We start from the raw sequence: 19,406 nt of genomic DNA, 5'->3' as shown, positions 1-19,406 counted from the left end.
GTGTGTGTGTGTGTGTGTCGACCTTACATGCTCTCTCAATTCACCCGTTGCACTTCTGACCTTTCACCAGAACAGAGGCTCATCCTTATGTGTAACAACCTAACCGAAACTATATGTACTATGTTGAATAAATGTTATAATCAAGAACTTCTGCTAAAAGCTTAATAAAAGAATATAAAAGTATAACAGACGATTTGAATAACCTAGTTATTCACATAGCCTCGTCTAACCAGCTCCTCAGAATAACCTGCACTTAGACCCTGCTTTCGGTTTCACTTCTGCAAACGCACGCTCTGCAAACCTGCAGTTTCCTGTCACTCTGACTCTGTACAGAGTGTACTCAAAATCAACAGAATCAGCACATACACACTTAAGATTATAACAAGCATTCAAAAGCATTTAAGATTATAGATTCAACTCAACAGTTTAAAGTGGTTATCACTGCACCTGTAATAAAGGCTAATCGGGTGCCAATATGTTTAAACATCTGAATGCACTATCAGTGCTGATGATGAGTATTAACAATAGCAGCAAAATATCTCTCCACTCTCTATACTCCCTCTCTCGACCTCTGGAACTCCAGAGGTCGCAATACATTGTGTTGGGTCACTCCTCGGCCCACTCAGCTGCTTCCATGTCCATCCATGGCATCCATGCATAACATTAGGTTTCTCTCAGTCCCTCTCTTGTGGTCCATCAGGCCTCGGGCCTCCAGGATCCTCACCCCCCTTCTGGTCGCCGAGTTCTTCTGCAAAGCAAACAAAACACCTTTTCCTGCACCTCCCTAACTTAACATGTTTGGGACTCTTTAATCAAAAGCATGATCCTAATTATGTTCTTTACTTATTGACTTGTATTTATGTATATTCCTCAACATTACTCATCATTTTAAAACTCTTAACACGCTGCTTTCACGTCCGGTTGCTCACTCTATTTTCCCTTATCTGATCATCAACATCCTGTACACAAACTGTCGCTGCTGCCAGTGCCTTCACTCTGACCTAAAGTCACCTTTTTAACAAGAAAATCATTATAAGCGCCTATTCTACTAAAAGCTCCAAGAGAAAACAACCATTTTAATCAATTAAGTTTAAGCATATAAGCAATTACTCATGCATACATTTTATCATAGCTAAACGCTGCCTTGAAACAACTCCTGTGTGTTAACACTAACTTCATTTTAACCTCACATTTCCTATGTTATAACCTGTTTTTGATATAGCCTTTTTATTTCATTTTGTTCCTTTTAATGTAACAATACCTCCTAATTCTAGTTTATCAGACTTAACCAAAATATATGCTTTCCTTCCTTTGGTCCTTCTTTAAAGCAAGAAACTCCTACTCAGTTCCTCTTTTCTTTCACTTGTTACAGGGCCAGCTCAAGTTCAGTTAAACGCGAAATTAATTTGAGGCCTTTTGCCTGGAATCAATACTGTCATGTGTGTTTATCGAGTCTATATGTCTGTGTAATGGAGACCAGGGGTTCCATTACCTGGTTGGTATTGTTAATAATAAATTGTTGGATTGGGAATTTAAAATATGGTAATAAAGAAAACACATTAGTTCTTATGGAGTCTTTTATTAGGTTATTTGACATACGATTAAATTGACAGCTTGTAACAGAAAAGAGACAGTGGGACTGGCCATCCTACCTGTGTCGGAGAAGAGCCAAAGTTAGAGCTGTTTGCAGTTAATCATTTATCAATAACCTAAACATATGTGAAATGAGAACTTGTAAAGGTACTCACCTGTCCTGGTTGCTTCTTGCAGGATGTGGAGCAAAAGAGTGAAAGCGGCTCAATCATCTGAACTGATGATCTTGGAGCAATTTCTGAGGATGGTCCACCCAGATCTGGAGGTGTGGATCAGGGAACGTGCCCCCAAATCTGCAGAGGAGGCTTCACAGCTGGCGGAAATCTTCATCTCTGCCAGAACAGGATCGAGAGGAACCACCTTTGGCCGGGACAGCTTCATGACTGGACAAAGTAAGTCTGATTGGGGTGTAAGGAGTGGTGGTATAGGCCAGAGTAGAAGTTATCCTGGAAGCAGACATTTTGTTTCTGGTAAAAGTAACAACACTAAAAAGTCACATTCAGGTTCAAAATCAGATGTTAGATGTTATCACTGTAACCAGATAGGCCACACTCAGTATACCTGCCCAGCAACAACACAAAGTAGGCCATCCCTTTTGTGCTCAGCCCCCAGACCCACATTGCCAGGTCCTGATCATGAAGCAGTGAGAACAACACCTGTACTTGTTAATGGTCAGCGTGAAGAAGCACTCTTAGATACAGGGAGCTTTCAGTCAGTGGTTTTGGCTAGTTTAGTACCAAGAGAGCTATGGAGTGACACAAGGACTAAAATAAGCTGTGTACATGGTGATGAGAAGGATTATCCCATGGCTGAGGTGTATTTGACTGTAGGTGGCCAGACATTTCTCCTGCCAGTGGCTTTAGCACCCAGACTAGCATATGCAGTGATATTGGGATTAGATATACCTACACTGCTAGATTTGGTGTCTAATGAAGTTCCGGGACATTTGCATACAGTTCATGTAGATCAGGACCACAACATACAGAAGCAAGACATTATTCTGCAGGCACAGCCAGAAAGTGCAATCCCCAGTTTGATCACCACAAGAGCTCAGAGTGCAAATGACCCGTTAAAAGAGCTACCTTTCTATGATGAAGAATTAGAAGTAAGCCCAGCAAAACCAGCTAAATCTCGAGCGCAAAGACGAAGAGAAAAATTTAGGGGTTCATCCAGGTTAGAGGGTGTAGACCAGAGCCCTAACCTCCCTCTGGAACTTGATATCCCACCAGATATCTCTTCACTTCAACGGGCAGATCCATCATTAAAATCCTGGTTTGATAAGGTTGATGGACAGGTGCGAGGGACAGTAGATGTGTTGGCAGATGCAACCTATGTGTTGAGAAATGGTGTCCTTTATGAGTGTAAAGGCAAGACTGAAGCCATAGCATTACCACAGGCACTAAGAAACAAAGTCATGGAACTTGGTCATTCTGTACCTTGGGCAGGCCATCTTGGTTTTCAGAAATCTCTACATAGGATTGCAAGCCATTTTGTCTGGCCTGGCATGTACACTCAACTACAGCAGTTTTGTAAGTCGTGTCAGATATGTCAGCTCACCCTAAATAAAGGAGTGGCCCGTGCCCATCTTCAGCCATTGCCTGTCATAGATACACCTTTCGAAAGAATAGGAATGGATGTAGTGGGGCCCCTTGAAAGAAGCTCATCAGGTACCGTATTGTCACGACCATAAGGCGCACTTAAAAGCCTTAGATTTTCTTCAAAAAGTACGGCGCGCCCTATAGCGCAGTGTGCCCTGTGTGTTGTAAGGAGGACGTAGTAGAGAACACCATGAGAACGCTAAAGGGTGAAGTGTGGGCGTTGATCGTATATACCGGGACAATCGCACATACCCGTATAAAAGGACAGGTATGTGCATTATGTGGAACATCGTTGTTTTAACAACCCTGAAAATGGCAAAGAGACACGCTTATGAAGCACAGTTTAAACTGAAGGCCATCAGCTATGCGGAGGAACATGGAAATCGAGCAGCGGCGAGAGAATTTAAGATTAACGAATCGATGGTTCGCAAATGGAGGAAGCTAGAAAACGAGCTCCGGCAGGTCAAGAAAACGCAGCTGAGTTTCCGCGGACATAAGGCGAGGTGGCCCGAGTTGGAGGAAAGACTCGAGCGGTGGATCATCGAGCAAAGAACGAGCGGGAGAAGCGTTTCGACGGTCACCATTCGGCTAAAAGCAGTTTCACTTGCTGAAGAGATGAACATTGAACATTTCCGAGGAGGTCCGTCTTGGTGCTTTCGTTTTATGAAACGATGCCATTTTTCCATCCGGACCAGGACTACGGTAGCGCAGCAACTTCCAGCGGATTATAAGGAAAAGCTGGCCATCTTCCGCTCCTACTGCAGCAAACACATCCAGCCCAGCCACATCACAAACATGGACGAGGTCCCGCTCACTTTTGACATCCCGGTGAGTCACACTGTGGAGAAGAAGGGGACCAGCACGGTAGCGATACGCACAACGGGGCACGAAAAGTCTTCTTTCACTGTTGTGCTTGGCTGCCATGCTAATGGACAGAAACTGCCGCCTATGGTGATTTTTAAGAGTAAGACTTTGCCTAAAGAGAAGTTTCCAGCAGGAATCATCATTAAGGCAAATGAAAAGGGCTGGATGGATGAGGAAATGATGAAAGAGTGGCTGAGGGAGGTGTATGTAAGGAGACCAGGTGGTTTTTTCCACGCATCACCATCGCTCTTAATCTGTGACTCTATGCGTGCCCATCTCACAGCCGATGTGAAAAAAGTAGTGAAACAAAGGAACTGTGAGCTTGTTGTCATTCCGGGAGGCCTGACAAAGGAACTCCAACCGCTGGACATCGGTGTGAACCGCCCGTTCAAAGTAAGGCTGCGAGCGGCCTGGGAGTGATGGATGACCGATGGACACCACAGTTTCACCAAGAGTGGAAGGCAGCGCCGGGCGAGTTACGCCACAATTTGCCAATGGATTGTAGATGCTTGGGCTAACATGTCTGCTGGCACTGTTGTTCGAGCTTTCGCAAAAGCCGGCATCATTTCCGAGGAGCCGCACGGCACGGAAAGTGACTCTGACAGTGAAGAAAGTGAACCTGGCATGTTTGATGGAGATTTAGCGCAGCTGTTCAATTCAGACACAGAGGATGAGGACTTCCATGGGTTTGATTGATGATAAAAATGTGAGTACCAAACTTCGTTTTGCTCCTGCTTTATTTTTAAATACGCACACTTGTATGCTTGTGTGTTGTTGATGATGACGATTACGGTAATAGAAATGTGAGTAAGGTACAGAACTCAGGTTTGCTCCCGCTTTATTTTTAAATACGCATACGGTACTTGTATGCGCCCTATGATCCAGTGCGCCTTATGTGTGTGTTAAATACAGTAATGGCACACATAACTGAGACTGCGCCTTTTAGCACAGTGCGTCTTATGGTCGTGAAAATACGGTAATCATTACATCTTGGTCATTTGTGATTATGCCACTCGTTATCCTGAGGCTTTCCCCCTAAGATCAATGAAAGCGAGACAGGTTGCCAATTGTCTCCTGCAGTTGTTTTCTAGAGTAGGTATAGCTAAAGAGTGTCTGTGAAGGTTCTCAGTCATCCAGGTCATCGTAGTCAAAGGAGCTTGCAAAGAAAAGCGTCTGGACTTCTTTAAGTTGCTTGAAGACGTTTCACCTCTCATCCGAGAAGCTTCTTCAGTTCTAAGGTCAAATGGTGGAGAGTCCCAGATATAAACCTAGTGGGAGTGACCCCCCACAGAGGGACAAAAGGACCCCCTGATGATCCTCTAATCGCCTGAGCCAAGGTGTGAAATTGGGTGTGGGACCCAATCAGCTCCTTGGAGGACAGGACCAACTTCACACCCGATCAGATCTGCACACTGTTAGACCTCTGCCTCACCACTACATATTTGAAGTACAACGAAGGCTTTTACAGACAAAAACATGGCTGTGCCATGGGCTCCCCCGTGTCACCTATTGTAGCCAACCTTTACATGGAGGAAGTGGAAAGGAAGGCTCTTGGCTCTTTCAAAGGAAGAGTACCCAGCCACTGGTACAGATATGTGGACGACACCTGGGTCAAAATCAAGACACAAGAAGTGGAATCCTTCACTGCGCACATTAACGCTGTGGATAAAAACATCAAGTTCACCAGGGAAGACACAAAGGACAACTGGTTGCCTTTCCTGGACTGCGCCGTGCACATTGAAGAGAACGGCAAACTTAACATCGAAATTTACCGGAAGCCCCCACACACGGACCAGTACCTCCTTTTTGACTCCCATCACCCTCTGGAACACAAACTTGGAGTAATTAGGACCCTACACCACCGGGCAGAACATGTTCCCTCTAAGCCTGAAGGAAAAAAGAAGGAACACACACATGTAAAGGAAGCACTCAAAACGTGTGGCTATCCTAAATGGACGTTCTTAAAGTCAGCAAAGAGGCACAGAAAAGAAGACCAGACACCAGCGAAGGAGGATAAGAAGGACAGACGCAACAACATTGTCATCCCCTATGTAGCCGGTGTATCAGAAAAACTCAGGAGAGTTTTCTCCAAGCATGACATCCCGGTGCATTTCAGACCCAGCAACACGCTCAGACAAAAACTGGTTCACCCGAAAGACAAAACGCCAAAACACAAACTTAACAATGTGCTGTATGCTGTACAGTGCAGCGAGGAATGCCCAGACCTCTACATTGGAGAGACCAAACAGCCACTTCACAAGTGCATGGCACAACACAGAAGAGCCACCTCCACAGGACAAGACTCAGCAGTCCATCTGCATCTTAAGGATAAAGGACACTCTTTCGAGGATGCCAATGTTCACATTTTGGACAGAGAGGACAGATGGTTTGAAAGAGGAGTGAAAGAAGCCATCTATGTCCACTGTGAGCGACCATCTTTGAACAGAGGCGGGGGTTTACGACACCAACTCTCTGCCATCTATAATCCAGTTTTGAGATCCCTTCCCAGACGCCTTAACGCCCACTCACATCCTGGGCCATCTGACCTCAGGAATTCGCATGATAAGGTGGGGCCAGGTTTCACAATGAACACACCCGAAACTCTGGCTGATTGGGACCCACACCCAGTTTCCCACCTTGGCTCAGGCGATTAGAGGATCATCAGGGGGTCCCTTTGTCCCTCTGTGGGGGGATACTCCCACTAGGTTTATATCTGGGACTCTCCACCATTTGACCTTAGAACTGAAGAAGCTTCTCGGATGAGAGGTGAAACGTCTTCAAGTAACTTAAAGAAGTCCAGACGCTTTTCTTTGCAAGCTCCTTTGACTACGATGACCTGGATGATTGAGAACCTTCACAGACATAATCCTAGATGCCACTAGATCATTTTGATGTTTGGGTCAAAGTATAGGATAGTATAGGAGGAGTTGCAGATGTAGCTTAGACTTTGGATAAAATGAATCAAGCTTTCACATTCACGGATTTACATCAATTGATCTTAATTGTAAAAATGAGCAATAGACTTTGTTGGTCTAAAACAGTTTTGAGCAGTTTATAATTTGTGGATATGGCAGGTTATGCAGGAAATGAATGTAAGATAATGAAAATATCTTACATGAAATAAGATACTTTATTACTTTACTTTATTTATCCCAAGGTTGGGCTCACTATTTTTTTTCTTTTCAATAAGGTCTAATTCTGTCAACCAGCCATCCCTTTCTCCTCCATCAGAACGCCGCTTAAGAAGAAAATGACAGGGCTGTTTTCCCTAACAATGAGGTAGGAGCGTGGGCCAAGATGGTGGTGCTGTTGGTAGGAATGTGTGTGTGTGTGTCTGTGTGTGTGTGTCTGTGTGTGTGTGGGGGTGGGGGTGGGGGGGGGGGGGGGGGCATTATTATTACAGAAACTGGATTTTGAATTGTGAGTTGACAACAAATGAGACTCTTCCATTGTAATCAGAGGAGGATTGATTTCACTTTGCCTGATTCTATTTTATACAAACTTGTATCAAGTGAAGGAGAGAGCATTTCCAGAAATCTTTCTAACTTATTGTTTTCCTTACCTTGTTGTTTTATCTGTAGGTATAAAAAACATAAAAATAACCATAATGTCCTCAATTGATTTTAGACTTTCTGGAAAACATTTTGGCTGCCACCATGTCAGTGTTTTGGAGCCAGACATTATTATTACTACCTACTAGCCCACTAGTGACCTAACCAATTGCAAGGAGGTTTTCAGTGCAGTACCATATACAGCTTTTTGACTAGTTTCACTACAGTGGCTTTTAGCATTGCAAGCAATAGCGGAATACACATTTTTCCCCATTGATTGATGGTTCCCAAAATGTTCACCAACAGCATTGTAAGCCTGCATGACTCGGGCTTTAGCAATCTTCATGAATTACCTATGTAAAGACATTTATCTGTTAATTGATGCTAAATATTGGTATACCTGTCAAAGGAAAAACAATGAAGTGAGGCCCAAACTTTATTTGATTTATTTAGTATTATTTTTAATATTATTATTTTTTTATTAATTTCTCTAAGTAAAAAAGATGGAATCCTCTACTGTCTGCTGTTGGTCATCCTCTGTTCTACTTCCTTATATACAAGGTATGTATTAAGGCACTATTTTCAAAAACATATTGATACGTAATATCTATATGATGTAGCAACCTTTTCAAACAATTTATTTTGTTGTTATGTCTTGTGGTGCTTATTTGTGCTTATTTTTCCGGTATCAGATATTTAAGGAACACTATCCTAATGATAAAATTGCACCCTGAACGAGAACCAAGCCAGCGCATTAATTTGGATGACACATTTGACTTTGGGTAAGAGATATTCAAAATTTGGACACCATTGTCTGGTAATTATAATGTCCCATACTTGTATTTGATTTTTAAGATGTTGTTTTTAGTAGAATAAACACATGTAGCTTGTGCACACAATTTAGGAAACTTCTGCATCAAAGTACAGTTAAAATAAAATATTTTTGGAGGTTAATGTTACAATAGCACTTGTGACAAGCAGACAGTAACCAAATTTGAAAGTGTGTTAAAAAAAGAAGAAAGAAAAACCAGAGCGACATGATTAAAGAAGCATTTACACAATAAAACACAAACTAACTATAGAATAAAATAACCTGCTTGGGAGTATTCATAATAGGGCTGCCACGATTAGTCGACTAGATCCCAAGATCCCAAAAGACGCAGGAATAAGTAGTAGGATTTAAGAGTGTAATAACGGACTGAAACAGAAGATGGCAGCACTGCATGTACAAGGATGCCAGCTGCCGTTAAACCCCGAAGAAGAAGAAGCTGTGTCCCAGAATTCATAGCGCAGCCCAGCCTAGTTTCCAACAATGGCGGCAGCTAGTTAGTTTTAATATTACTCTTATTATTCTTTCTGGGTCACAAAATAAAGTTTAACATATTTTTAGGCGAGAATGTAGCTGTGTAAACTTCAAATATCTGCTCAGTTTATCAGGACGGCACATATTTTCAAAAGCGCTCCGACGTTTTCGGAGACGTCTGTTACCCACTAGCTCGATAGCTAGCCGGGGGCAAGGCTCACTAGAGCCCGTGAGAACACCGGACACCCAGCTAATCATTTTCAAACCCACTGCCGTCTTTCGCTACTCAGGTTAAACATGATATATAAGTCACTTAGATAACTTGAAAATGTTATAGTTTGGCTTTTTTTTTTTTTGTATTTTATTTGTTCCTGAGTAAATCGGTTTGGCTGAGATTAAAGTTATAGTTTTTACACAGCTGAATAAACCTCGAGCAGACAACTGATTATCAGAAGTGTGAGATGCTCGAGAATTTACTCCGGTTTCCTGTTATATTTTAGATAGCAAGGAGTTTATTAAACTTCACCAAAACAATCTGCAAATTTCATTAAAATTTAATAAACTATCATCTCGTCTTTATTTTTAGTTAGCACATACAGGGCTCTAGAGTGCGACCAATTTGGTCGCAAATGCGACCAAATTTTTCAGTGGTGCGACTAAAAAAAATATTTGGTTGCACCTGTGCGACCAACTGTTCGGGTAGCAAAAAAAAAAAAAAAATCTGCAACCTTCCCTGTGGTCAACAACAGACACACATTTTGCCCCTATCGTGGACTAAACCAATCAGAGATAGTCAGGGGCGGGACCTCTCTGATTGGCCGTGGTCCAGTTGAAAGTGCAGGTGGAAGTGGGAGGTGAGTAGCTTGAATAAAGCGATATCAATTCATTAAATCCTGAATCGACTTTTAAACATAACTGTGTTTTGCCAGAAACGCCAGATTCTCAGATTAAAGCTCACAAAACCATTTCAACAACAACCAAACAGCAAATGAGAGCAGGTACACGGACTCCACACAAAGACGTAAACACAGAGCCAACGCATCAGAATCAGCTTTGTCTTTCTCGGCTTTCTCACCCGATGGCCCGCAGACGGACACGCTGTCGGAGCTTAGTGATCCTGATGCGTCCGGTCCACGCTGTGTTTACGTCTTTTTGCGCTGATTCTGAGCTGCAGGTTTTGTCTCTCTCCAACCAAAATTCACCAAGCCAGCAGCAAAAGAAGCAGCAAACTGCGCTTCACATTTGATCAATGTCATCATGAATTTTGCTGTTTTGCTTCCACGACTATTAAAACCACACTCCATGCACAGCTTGCTCTCTCTCTCTCTCTCTCTCTGTACTTCAAGAACAGTTTCCCGTCTCCAATCTCTGTTTTCTGTATTATTCATTTGCTTATTACCCACCAGTCTACCGTTGTTTACAGCGCTGTGGCTGCTGTCTTTTTATTTTCTTTTTCTTTTTTTCACTTAAATGACCTCGGACAAGAAAGCCTATTTTCTTCTGTTGTTCAATACTGAAGAAATTTAAACTTTATATGCAGAACATTGTAGAATATTTTGAAGGTTATCTGCTATAAAAAGCCAGACAAGGAAAATCTCCTTCATGTTTTTCTGTGTTTTATTCTCAGTTACTTTCACACAAAGGCATCTGCTGTGATGTTCACAATTCTGAAGAAGTCAGTACTGATAAATGATCAGAATTATAATATTTCTGACTCTCTGAGGCTAAGTTGAATCGAATCGGGACTTTGAAAACCGGAATCAAATGGATTATAGAAATCAGTGATGATACCCAGCCCTAGTGAGCAGCCTAGGCACGACAGAAGTGGATGTAGCTGTAATAGGAAAAGAACTATTGCTAACTTTTCTGTTAAGGCCTGATCCTTCTGAAATTCATAGCCAGTGCTCTGACACGGTGTCATCAATCTTTGAATGCTGAAAAAGCACAGTGTATCCAGAAAAACACATTATATTATATAAATTATTATAAAATTTGTGTGCGCCTAACTTTTGTGCTGGTACGCCCATGGCAAAAAGTTAGTCTAGAGCCCTGACATACCTTAAACACTTAAAGCTGTAAGCTAATGATAGTTATATAAGAGCAGATGCTGCTGGTGCGATAAGCTGTACGTTTTACGTCCAATGGATTTGATTAGTTGACTAATCGCAAAAATAATCGGTGACTAGTCAACTATCAAAATAATCGTTTGTGGCAGCCCTAATTCATAAGTAAGATTTTTTTGTGTTTTAATTTGTTTTGTTCTTTTAATCCAGGGCCAGACCAGCAGTTCAGACATCAACATCTTGGAATGCTCCTATCATCTGGGAGGGAATGTTTGATCCAAATCTTTTTGATCAAAAGCACATAGGAGAAAAGTCATCAGTGGCCCTTACTGTGTTTGCTGTGGGACGGTCGGTTCCTCCATAAAAACTGTATTCCTTGGCTATTATACAGTGGTGCCTTCTAGTTAATAGAATTGAATAGAATGAATAAGAAATGTAGGCATGCCTACATGGCTGAATCAGTTCAACATGGCGAATTTAAACTGTAAATTCACTAGCCAACATAAGTAATCATGAGGTGGTGACTCTAGTTTTAGTTTATGGGGGGAAATATGCCTTATACCCCTGCAAAAGGGTTGCAAATGCATACGATAAGATCCACAAGCACAAACAAATGTTTACAAATGTGTACATGGATTTCTGTGTAACTTTTGAGGAGTCACAAATATGTGCTCCAATTCATGCTCAAATACAAAGAAATTTGGCCAAATTTGACCAAACTGTTTTGAAATCCAGACATCTAAACCTGAATAAATTTGCGCACAGACATCAACGGTTAATATTATTATTATTATTATTATTATTATTATTATTATTATTATTATTATTATTATTATTAGCATTATAGTCATGTCTAGGTCTTTTCTTGCTTTCTTGCATGTTGCCTTCTTTGTTGCTATTTTTTTTTTTTAGCTTTTAAAAATGTAATTGGTAATTAGTATCTGGAGTAGTTGGCCTTTATGACCCATAACCAATAAACACCAGCTTGCCTTGCTGTTTGTTGGGTGTGGACGATTGAACCTTGGCTCAGATTGAAATAATTACTTTTGGTGCATCAAAGATAGTGAAGAAATATACAAACAGGATGGTTTTTGTATTGTTTTGCAATAATTTACAAATAAAAAAATCATTTGTTTTTCTCTGTCTCTCATTAAGGTACCTGGATGCCTACCTCAAGACTTTCCTCATCTCAGCAGAACAACATTTTATGTTGGGATTACCAGTGACGTATTATGTGTTTACAGACTTACCAGACAAAGTACCAAACATCACACTTGCTTCTCACAGAAACATAAAGGTTATCCAGGTGGGAAAGCACACCAGGTGGCAAGACATTTCTATGATGCGAATGAGGACAATATCAGAAGCTATACAGTCAGAGATCCGTCACAGATTTCATTATGTCTTCTGTTTTGATGTGGATCAGGAGTTTAAGGGGAGATTTGGGTCTGAGGCACTGGGTGATTCTGTGGCTTTGCTCCATGCCCACTATTATAAATTACCAAAAGCCCGGTTTACCTACGACAGAAACCCCAAATCTAAAGCCTTCATGGAAACTGGCGATTTCTACTACCATGCTGCTATCTTTGGAGGAACGTGGCAAAATGTAAAGCATTTGGTAGATGCCTGTTATCTGGCTATCATGGAGGATGAAATAAATGATGTGGAAGCTCTGTGGCACGATGAGAGCCATCTAAACAAGTACTTTTGGATTCATAAACCAAGCAGGCTGCTGTCTCCAGAGTACTGCTGGGACCAGAGCATTTGAGACAAGCAGGATATACTTGTCACCCGCCTAATGTGGGCACCAAAACATTATGACACTGGCTAGATCGAAAATCAAAGTTGGAATTATTTTATAAGCAAGGGGCTAGCTTGTTAAACGTATATATAGACTTATTTTTATTGGATTATTTGACAAGTGAGCTAGTAGAATAGCTCGTCTTCCTTTTCTGAAAACTCATCTAATCCAGCTAGGTAAATCTAAATGCTTAGGCTTGGAGGACTGTTGTTCCTTTCTGTAATTATGTTGCAATATTATATATTATTTTGTAAATATTTTAGGTTGTGACTAAATCTGGAGACTTTAATTATAGCTTGGTGGCTAACAAAGGTGAAAATTCTGCTCATGTACTAAAATCTTAAAATACCATAAAGAGAAGCATATCCTCTGACCAGTAGGTTTTTGTGGAATATTTATGGTGTCAAGAAGACAGACAGAAGTGAATTAAAAGGCCTAAAATCCAACTTTCATGGGTGTAATGTAACAAAGAGTGCAGTGACAGAGATTTATGCTTGTGCTTTTGCTGATAGTTATTTTTGCTTTAATCAAATCATGACTCTAATCAAAATATGATCAAGAGGTAATAATTTAAAAACGAAGTGATTTTATTATGCATGGGCAATCAGAAGAAGTAATTTTTGGGTGTATTGTGATAAGGAGAGAAAGCAAATTCTAAGTTACAATGAAGTAATCAGAATTGAAAACTGTATGTGAAGTACAAAGCAATGTATTTCTAATCAAGATGATAAGAAGATGATAAGAAATCAGGCTAAAATTATGCACATTGAAGTGAAATTATGTTGAATAAATGTGACAATTGTAATAAAGTAACTCTTACTACAGAGATAAAGTGAGGCAGAGAAAGAACACTGAGATGTGCTCAACATCAAATGGTTGGACTGACAAAACACTGGATGATGGCCATGACATGAAGGAAAGGTGAAAAGAAGAAGAGGACTATAAGACCCTTTGCAGATAACAGTAAATTACTTAAATAAGACATTCTATCTGCAATTAAAGGTAATTTTGTGGATATTCCCTTTTTTGGATTGTTTTTAAATTCTTTTTTAAAAACTACTTTTTAAGTAATTTTGCAGCAGTCATGAAAGAATGGGGTATAATAAGCATGCTGGTGTTTTGGAGAAGGTGACTATTGAAGATCAGTTGGAGAGGAAGAGTCTCGATAAAAATCCATAACTGTATGTAATGATGTGTCTGTGAGATGGTTAGAAATATTTGCTTCTCTAGTGGCTAAAATTTTATTTGTGAAGACATTCATTAAGTCATTTCTAGTTAAGGTTAAAGGAATGATTTGGTCAACAGAGCTGTGACTCACTGAGCTTAGCAATAGATAGCGAAGAGAAACTGATGAGTTTCTTGTATTTTCTTCAGCCAGAGATAAATAGTATGGAAATCTTTTTGTACCATTCTCCTCGTGTGTACACCAAGGAAAGTGGTACAAAAAGGAGGACTGATGTTTTGTTTGAATCAGAGTCAAACAAGAATACAACAGCAAGTTGAATTATGCAGTGATATAGTACTCCATATGTATCCATGTGTAGTTTGACCATATAGGCACTACTATAATTCTAAAGCAAAGAGGAGTGAAGTCCCTCTACATTTCTTTATCGACTCTACAACTAGTCAAGGGTAGGGATGGGTACCGGTATTGGTTCTGACATAAACGGTAGTAACCAGACCGAAAAGCAACGCACATTTCTGTGCTTTATTTCTGTGCTTTTTTTTCCCTGAGATGTCATACACTTTGGATTCCAGCCAATCATTTTACCTTTGCGAGCGTAGTAGGCAGGCCCAGATACGTACGTTCTTTTAGAGCAGAGCTACAGATTAAAAATTCCCAAAGTGAAGCGGTCAAAGTCTGGCTGTACTTCACAGCAAAAGATGCAAACTCAGCAGCCTGCAACAAGTGCTTTAAGGTGATACTGTGCAACCGAGGTAACTCCTTGAATCTGATGAAACACCTGGCGACGTATAGCATTTTGTTAAAAGCCGAGAAATGCGCCGTATTTGATAGCTTGCTGCGAGACCTCACACCGTGCACATCGACTGCGCGTGGGTTGCCTGTTGTCTGACCCAGAGTTAGCAACATCCCCCAAAAACCCGAAGAGTAGAGTCCTGGCCCCTAGCCCTGCCAGTGTAGCAGAAATGATGACGGATGATGATGGCAGCAGCAGCCGTTCTTCTCTGCATGAGTAGCCTAACGTTGTTCGTGTGTAATTTACGTTGAGTAGGCTAACCACGTTATTAAATTAATGCATGTAAGGTGAACTAGCAAACACTGTCGTAGTTACATGCGGCTGTCTTCTTGTTTGATGGCAGATACTCCCTTCACCCTGGCCAAAAAGGCTAAAATGATCAAAGAAAAGGTGGAAAACAGCTAAACATGAGAGGTTTTTGGACAAAGTTTGTTTTTTCCATTGTTTAAGCACTGCTTCCAGCCAAGAGTGATGCCATAAATCCCCTATAGCTGCAGAAAAGGCTAACATTGTTATCTTTTTACAAAAAAACAGCTGAACATGAGAGGTTTTTGGACCAATTTTGTGTTCTCCATTCTTTAAGCACCGGTTTGAGCACCGTTTAAGCACCGGCACCATTTCAAAAGTACCGGTTTGGCACCGGTATCGGATAAAACCTAAACGATACCCATCCCTACCCACCTGTGTACAAGCATGTGCAGCAGCTGTAGAGGCAGTGCAAAAATCTGCTGACATAGTTTTAGGACACACTCTGACTGTTAGAGTACCTCAAGCAGTAACTTTTATACTGCTACAAGCACATTTGCCTTTCTTAACACATGCTAGACAACTCTCCTATGCTGGCACACTGCTTTTGCAATCCCACATCAACATAGTGAGATGTGGACCTTTAAATCCTAGCACATTGTTGCCAACGCCTGTTGTGATATTTTGATACCATGGTAGCATTTACAGGATATTGTTTTATAGTGATATTATACAGGAAAACTGTTACTCAATAAGGCCCATTTACTAGTTGTTTTTCTCTTTCTCTGTGACCCAAGAATTAATGTGTAAGAATCACAGGATGGTACCTCAAGGTCGAAAACACCACAGAGATCACTTCCTTACTCCCATCTTCCCTTCTTTATCTCCTAGAAAAGAGCTTGTTAAAGGCCAGGTGGTTTGTTTCAGAATTCACTAATGAAAGAACTCTGTATTCTATGTCTAGGAGTGTATTTTGCTGGGATAATCATAAATTGTAGCTGAACTGATAAACTATACAAAGGATACTTCTTTGCTCAGAGGGCAGGAAGACGCTTCCTTATTTGGTCTGTACCGGTTTGAACTGAGAATCTGCTGACACACGAACCTTTTTCCTCTATATAAACTGTTGTCTGATGAATAAACCTTTGAGTTGATTTTGGGAAAGCAACCTGAAGCAGTCTGTGTTTCCTTGTTCTCCCAAGCTACTCCCGGCGCTGTAACTAACCTGCTGAACGGCATACCTGAGTGTTACTTTGAATAATTTTGAATCTTATGGGGTAAAGACAAAACTCTGCTTATAGGTGCCCACGCCTCGGAGGAAACCCGATCCACGGAGAAACCGGGGACCGAGATTTCTTTCAACGCCCATAGAGCGAAAAGCACATTGCTGCGTTGAAAAATTAGAAAAGGAAAACTAAGCCACGTGCTGACATTTACAGTACACCACAAGAAGGTTTCACTGACATCTTTGTTGACGGTTCAGCATCAAAAAATGCACTGGGGCGTAACTGTGTAGGATATGCAGTAACCACAACAGACACTATAGTGGAAGCAAGAGCCTTGCCACACATTCAGCTCAGAGTGCAGAACTGACTGCAGTAATCAGAGCATGTGAAATACATGAAGGACAGGACATTAACATCCACACAGACAGCCAGTATGTATTTGCGGCAGTTCACCACTTTGCAAAAATATGGGATAACAGAGGAATGGTTACCTCCTCTGGAAACCCAGTTCAGCATGCAGATTTGCTGAAGCAACTGTTACAAACAGTACAACTGCCGCGACATTTAGCAATTTGCAAACGTGCAGCACATCAGAAGGATGACAGCAGCCATAGCAACCACAGTCTTATTAACAACTCGTGAAAATCACACCATTCCACTGTCTGTAATGCAGGACGAACAAAAAGGAGCACCATCAAAAGGACAAAAGCAATGGCTAAAACACGGAGCAGTACTAGACACTGATGACATAATGAAAATAGCAGGAAAACCCATTCTTCCCAAATCATTACACAAAACAGCCGCTCTAGTGAGCCATGGTTTAAGCCATGTCTTATTAGGAGGGATGATCTTTATAATAAACCAACAATTCTACACTATAAATTTTGAAACTTCAGCAAAAGAATATGTGAGAACATGTATGACCTGCCAAAAACACAATACCCAAGGTAACTTAAGACCAAAAGGAGGACATTTTCCTACACCACCTCACCCATTTCATACAATTCACATGGACTTCATTGAATTGAATGAGTGTCAGAGCTCAAAATACGCTCTAGTAATTATAGATGTTTTCTCAAAATGGCCAGAAATCTACCCAGTGAAAAAAGCAGACGCAATCTCAGTTGCAAAGTGTCTATGCAACCATTTCATTCCAACATATGGAATTCCTACTCTGATAAGATCAGATAATGGAACCCATTTTGTAAATGACGTGATCAGCAAAGTATCTGAAGCACTAGGTTTCAGTTTGAAACACCATTGTGCCTACCATCCACAGAGTGCAGGATTAGTGGAGAGAACAAATGGCACTATAAAGCAAAGGCTCAGGAAAACGATGGAAGAAACTAGCAGACCATGGTCAGAATGTGTAGGCCTAGTCAAAATGTGGATGAGAATAGCACAAGGAAGTAACAAACTGTCCCCATTTGAAATTATACATGGGCGACCTTTTCCACTACCAGTTACTAGCGAGCCACTAGATAAATCAATCTGTGAAACCACTCTGGCGGATGGATGACTTGATTGTTGATAAACAGAGAAGTTGTTCTGAACAATAAACTGCCACAAGACTCTTTTTCACCTATTTCTTGCAGGTTGAAGCCAGGTGATTGGATCCTTGTCCGCGTACTCCAAAGGAAAAATTGGAGCTCGCCGCGGTGGGAGGGTCCATACCAAGTGCTTCTGACCACTCCAACTGCCTGCAAAATAGTGGAGAGACCCTCCTGGATACATCAGAGCCACTGCAAAAAGGTCGAGGTCCCAGAGGATTCCACTTCCTCCACAGAAGTCAACTAGTAAGGGAAAGTTTCACCCTCACTTGGTTGCTTCAGTGGTGAGGGGTAAGTGCTGATTGAGCATTGCTTGCACTTCAACCTCCAGCCATTGGCCAACTCTGAGGGTGTGACGGACCTGTACACAGCCATGGGAAGGTGGACCCTCCTGGTTACCTTGACTACGACGCTCACCCTTACAGGACCCCAGCTGATGCCGGAAACCGTTGAACCTCGAGGCAGACAGAAAAGATGGACACACGACAACTCTCATCTAAGAGACATGACACAAGACCACATCCACCCGTGGATGAACAATGCCTGGTACCGTTTTATCCACAACAGGACAAAGGCAGAATCTGCAAATACACTGTTATGTCTGTTCTCATATGCCCAGCGCGTCGACACACCCCACACTATATGGTGAATATATGAACAACACTCAAGCAAAGTGTGCAGCTAGCTTTGCTGGCATTGGATTCCAACACAGCCAAATCACCACCAACAATACAATCTCACATGCTGTTGGACTTAGTAATGGAACATGTGATCAACTCTTCTGGATCGATTTCAATGTGACAAACACATTATACATCCATCCACTTCCCAGTGTTCCTGGACCAACTCCCAGGGAAGAACCACTCCATGTGTTATCAACAAGAGAAAGGTAACAGACCCCTTGGAAACACCACAAACTGTGTCCAAACTGCAGGCCATGGAGAGGGCGCCCCTGTGAATATGAGTGGACGGCATGTACTGGGTGCAAGGAATGGCCTGGCTATGTGGACAACGGGCATATTTCATACTGCCCCCAGGCTGGACAGGAACATGTGCTCCTATATTCCTGTCAGACCACACTTTCAGGATGACCGCAGTAAACACCACTTCTACAGCACTCCGGAAAAGAAGATCAACGTTCCCTAAACTTCAACCACATGACCCGATATGGGGAAGCGACGTACCCAAGGAATTCAAATTATGGACTACCGGACAGTAAGTACTCCATTCATTGTTCCCCTGGGTGGGAACTGGAAAAACATGCTGAGGATTGAAACTCTGGACTATTGTTTTGTACTCTTCTTGAAGGCTTCGTGCAAGATCAACGAACAGCAGAATGAGGAAAGCGATGCATTACGGATTGCAGTGATGCAACACCGAGTAGCTCTGGTGAGGTCGTACCTTCTCTTTGTTTTATGGTAGTGTAACCCAACCAGTGCAGGGGCCTCCCTACACCCCGGACTCTGCGTTGTGTAAGTTTGTGTTGGATTGGGGTGCACAGTAGAGAGACCAGTCGGACACAGGCGTTCAATTTGTGGCTCGGACCGTGCCGTTTATTCAGATGCTGGGGCAAACACCACTCCAACTCTGCTGCTGGCCCTTTGCAAATCACAGTAAACACTGAACCAAGAT

The 19,406-nt window shown here is 41.8% G+C and overlaps 1 protein-coding gene across 1 annotated transcript; it reads left to right on the top strand.

Moving 5' to 3' along the window:
* Positions 1–1,699: 1,699 nt before the first annotated feature.
* Positions 1,700–12,804, top strand: LOC143419772 (N-acetyllactosaminide alpha-1,3-galactosyltransferase-like). Its single transcript, XM_076887314.1, has 6 exons — positions 1,700–1,985; positions 7,246–7,334; positions 8,102–8,167; positions 8,299–8,388; positions 11,183–11,320; positions 12,128–12,804. Exons 2-6 carry the CDS (start codon positions 7,306–7,308, stop codon positions 12,738–12,740), a joined length of 936 nt encoding a protein of 311 aa, XP_076743429.1. The 5' UTR covers positions 1,700–1,985; positions 7,246–7,305; the 3' UTR covers positions 12,741–12,804.
* Positions 12,805–19,406: the final 6,602 nt, after the last annotated feature.

The sequence above is a fragment of the Maylandia zebra genome, linkage group LG1 (assembly GCF_041146795.1).
Source record: "Maylandia zebra isolate NMK-2024a linkage group LG1, Mzebra_GT3a, whole genome shotgun sequence".
In the NCBI taxonomy this organism is placed as follows: Eukaryota; Metazoa; Chordata; class Actinopteri; order Cichliformes; family Cichlidae; genus Maylandia; species Maylandia zebra.
Note: the sequence above shows the minus strand (reverse complement) of the source record. Positions and strands in the feature narration are given on the sequence as shown.

What these genes read in the sequence shown, in the direction of transcription:
- LOC143419772 (XM_076887314.1), top strand. Translation starts at nt 7,306, where the DNA reads ATGACAGGGCTGTTTTCCCTAACAATGAG. An exon ending in CTGTTTTCCCTAACAATGAG is followed by an intron (nt 7,335 to 8,101) that starts GTAGGAGCGTGG and finishes AATTTCTCTAAG; the next exon opens with TAAAAAAGATGGAATCCTCT. An exon ending in ACTGTGTTTGCTGTGGGACG is followed by an intron (nt 11,321 to 12,127) that starts GTCGGTTCCTCC and finishes TCTCTCATTAAG; the next exon opens with GTACCTGGATGCCTACCTCA.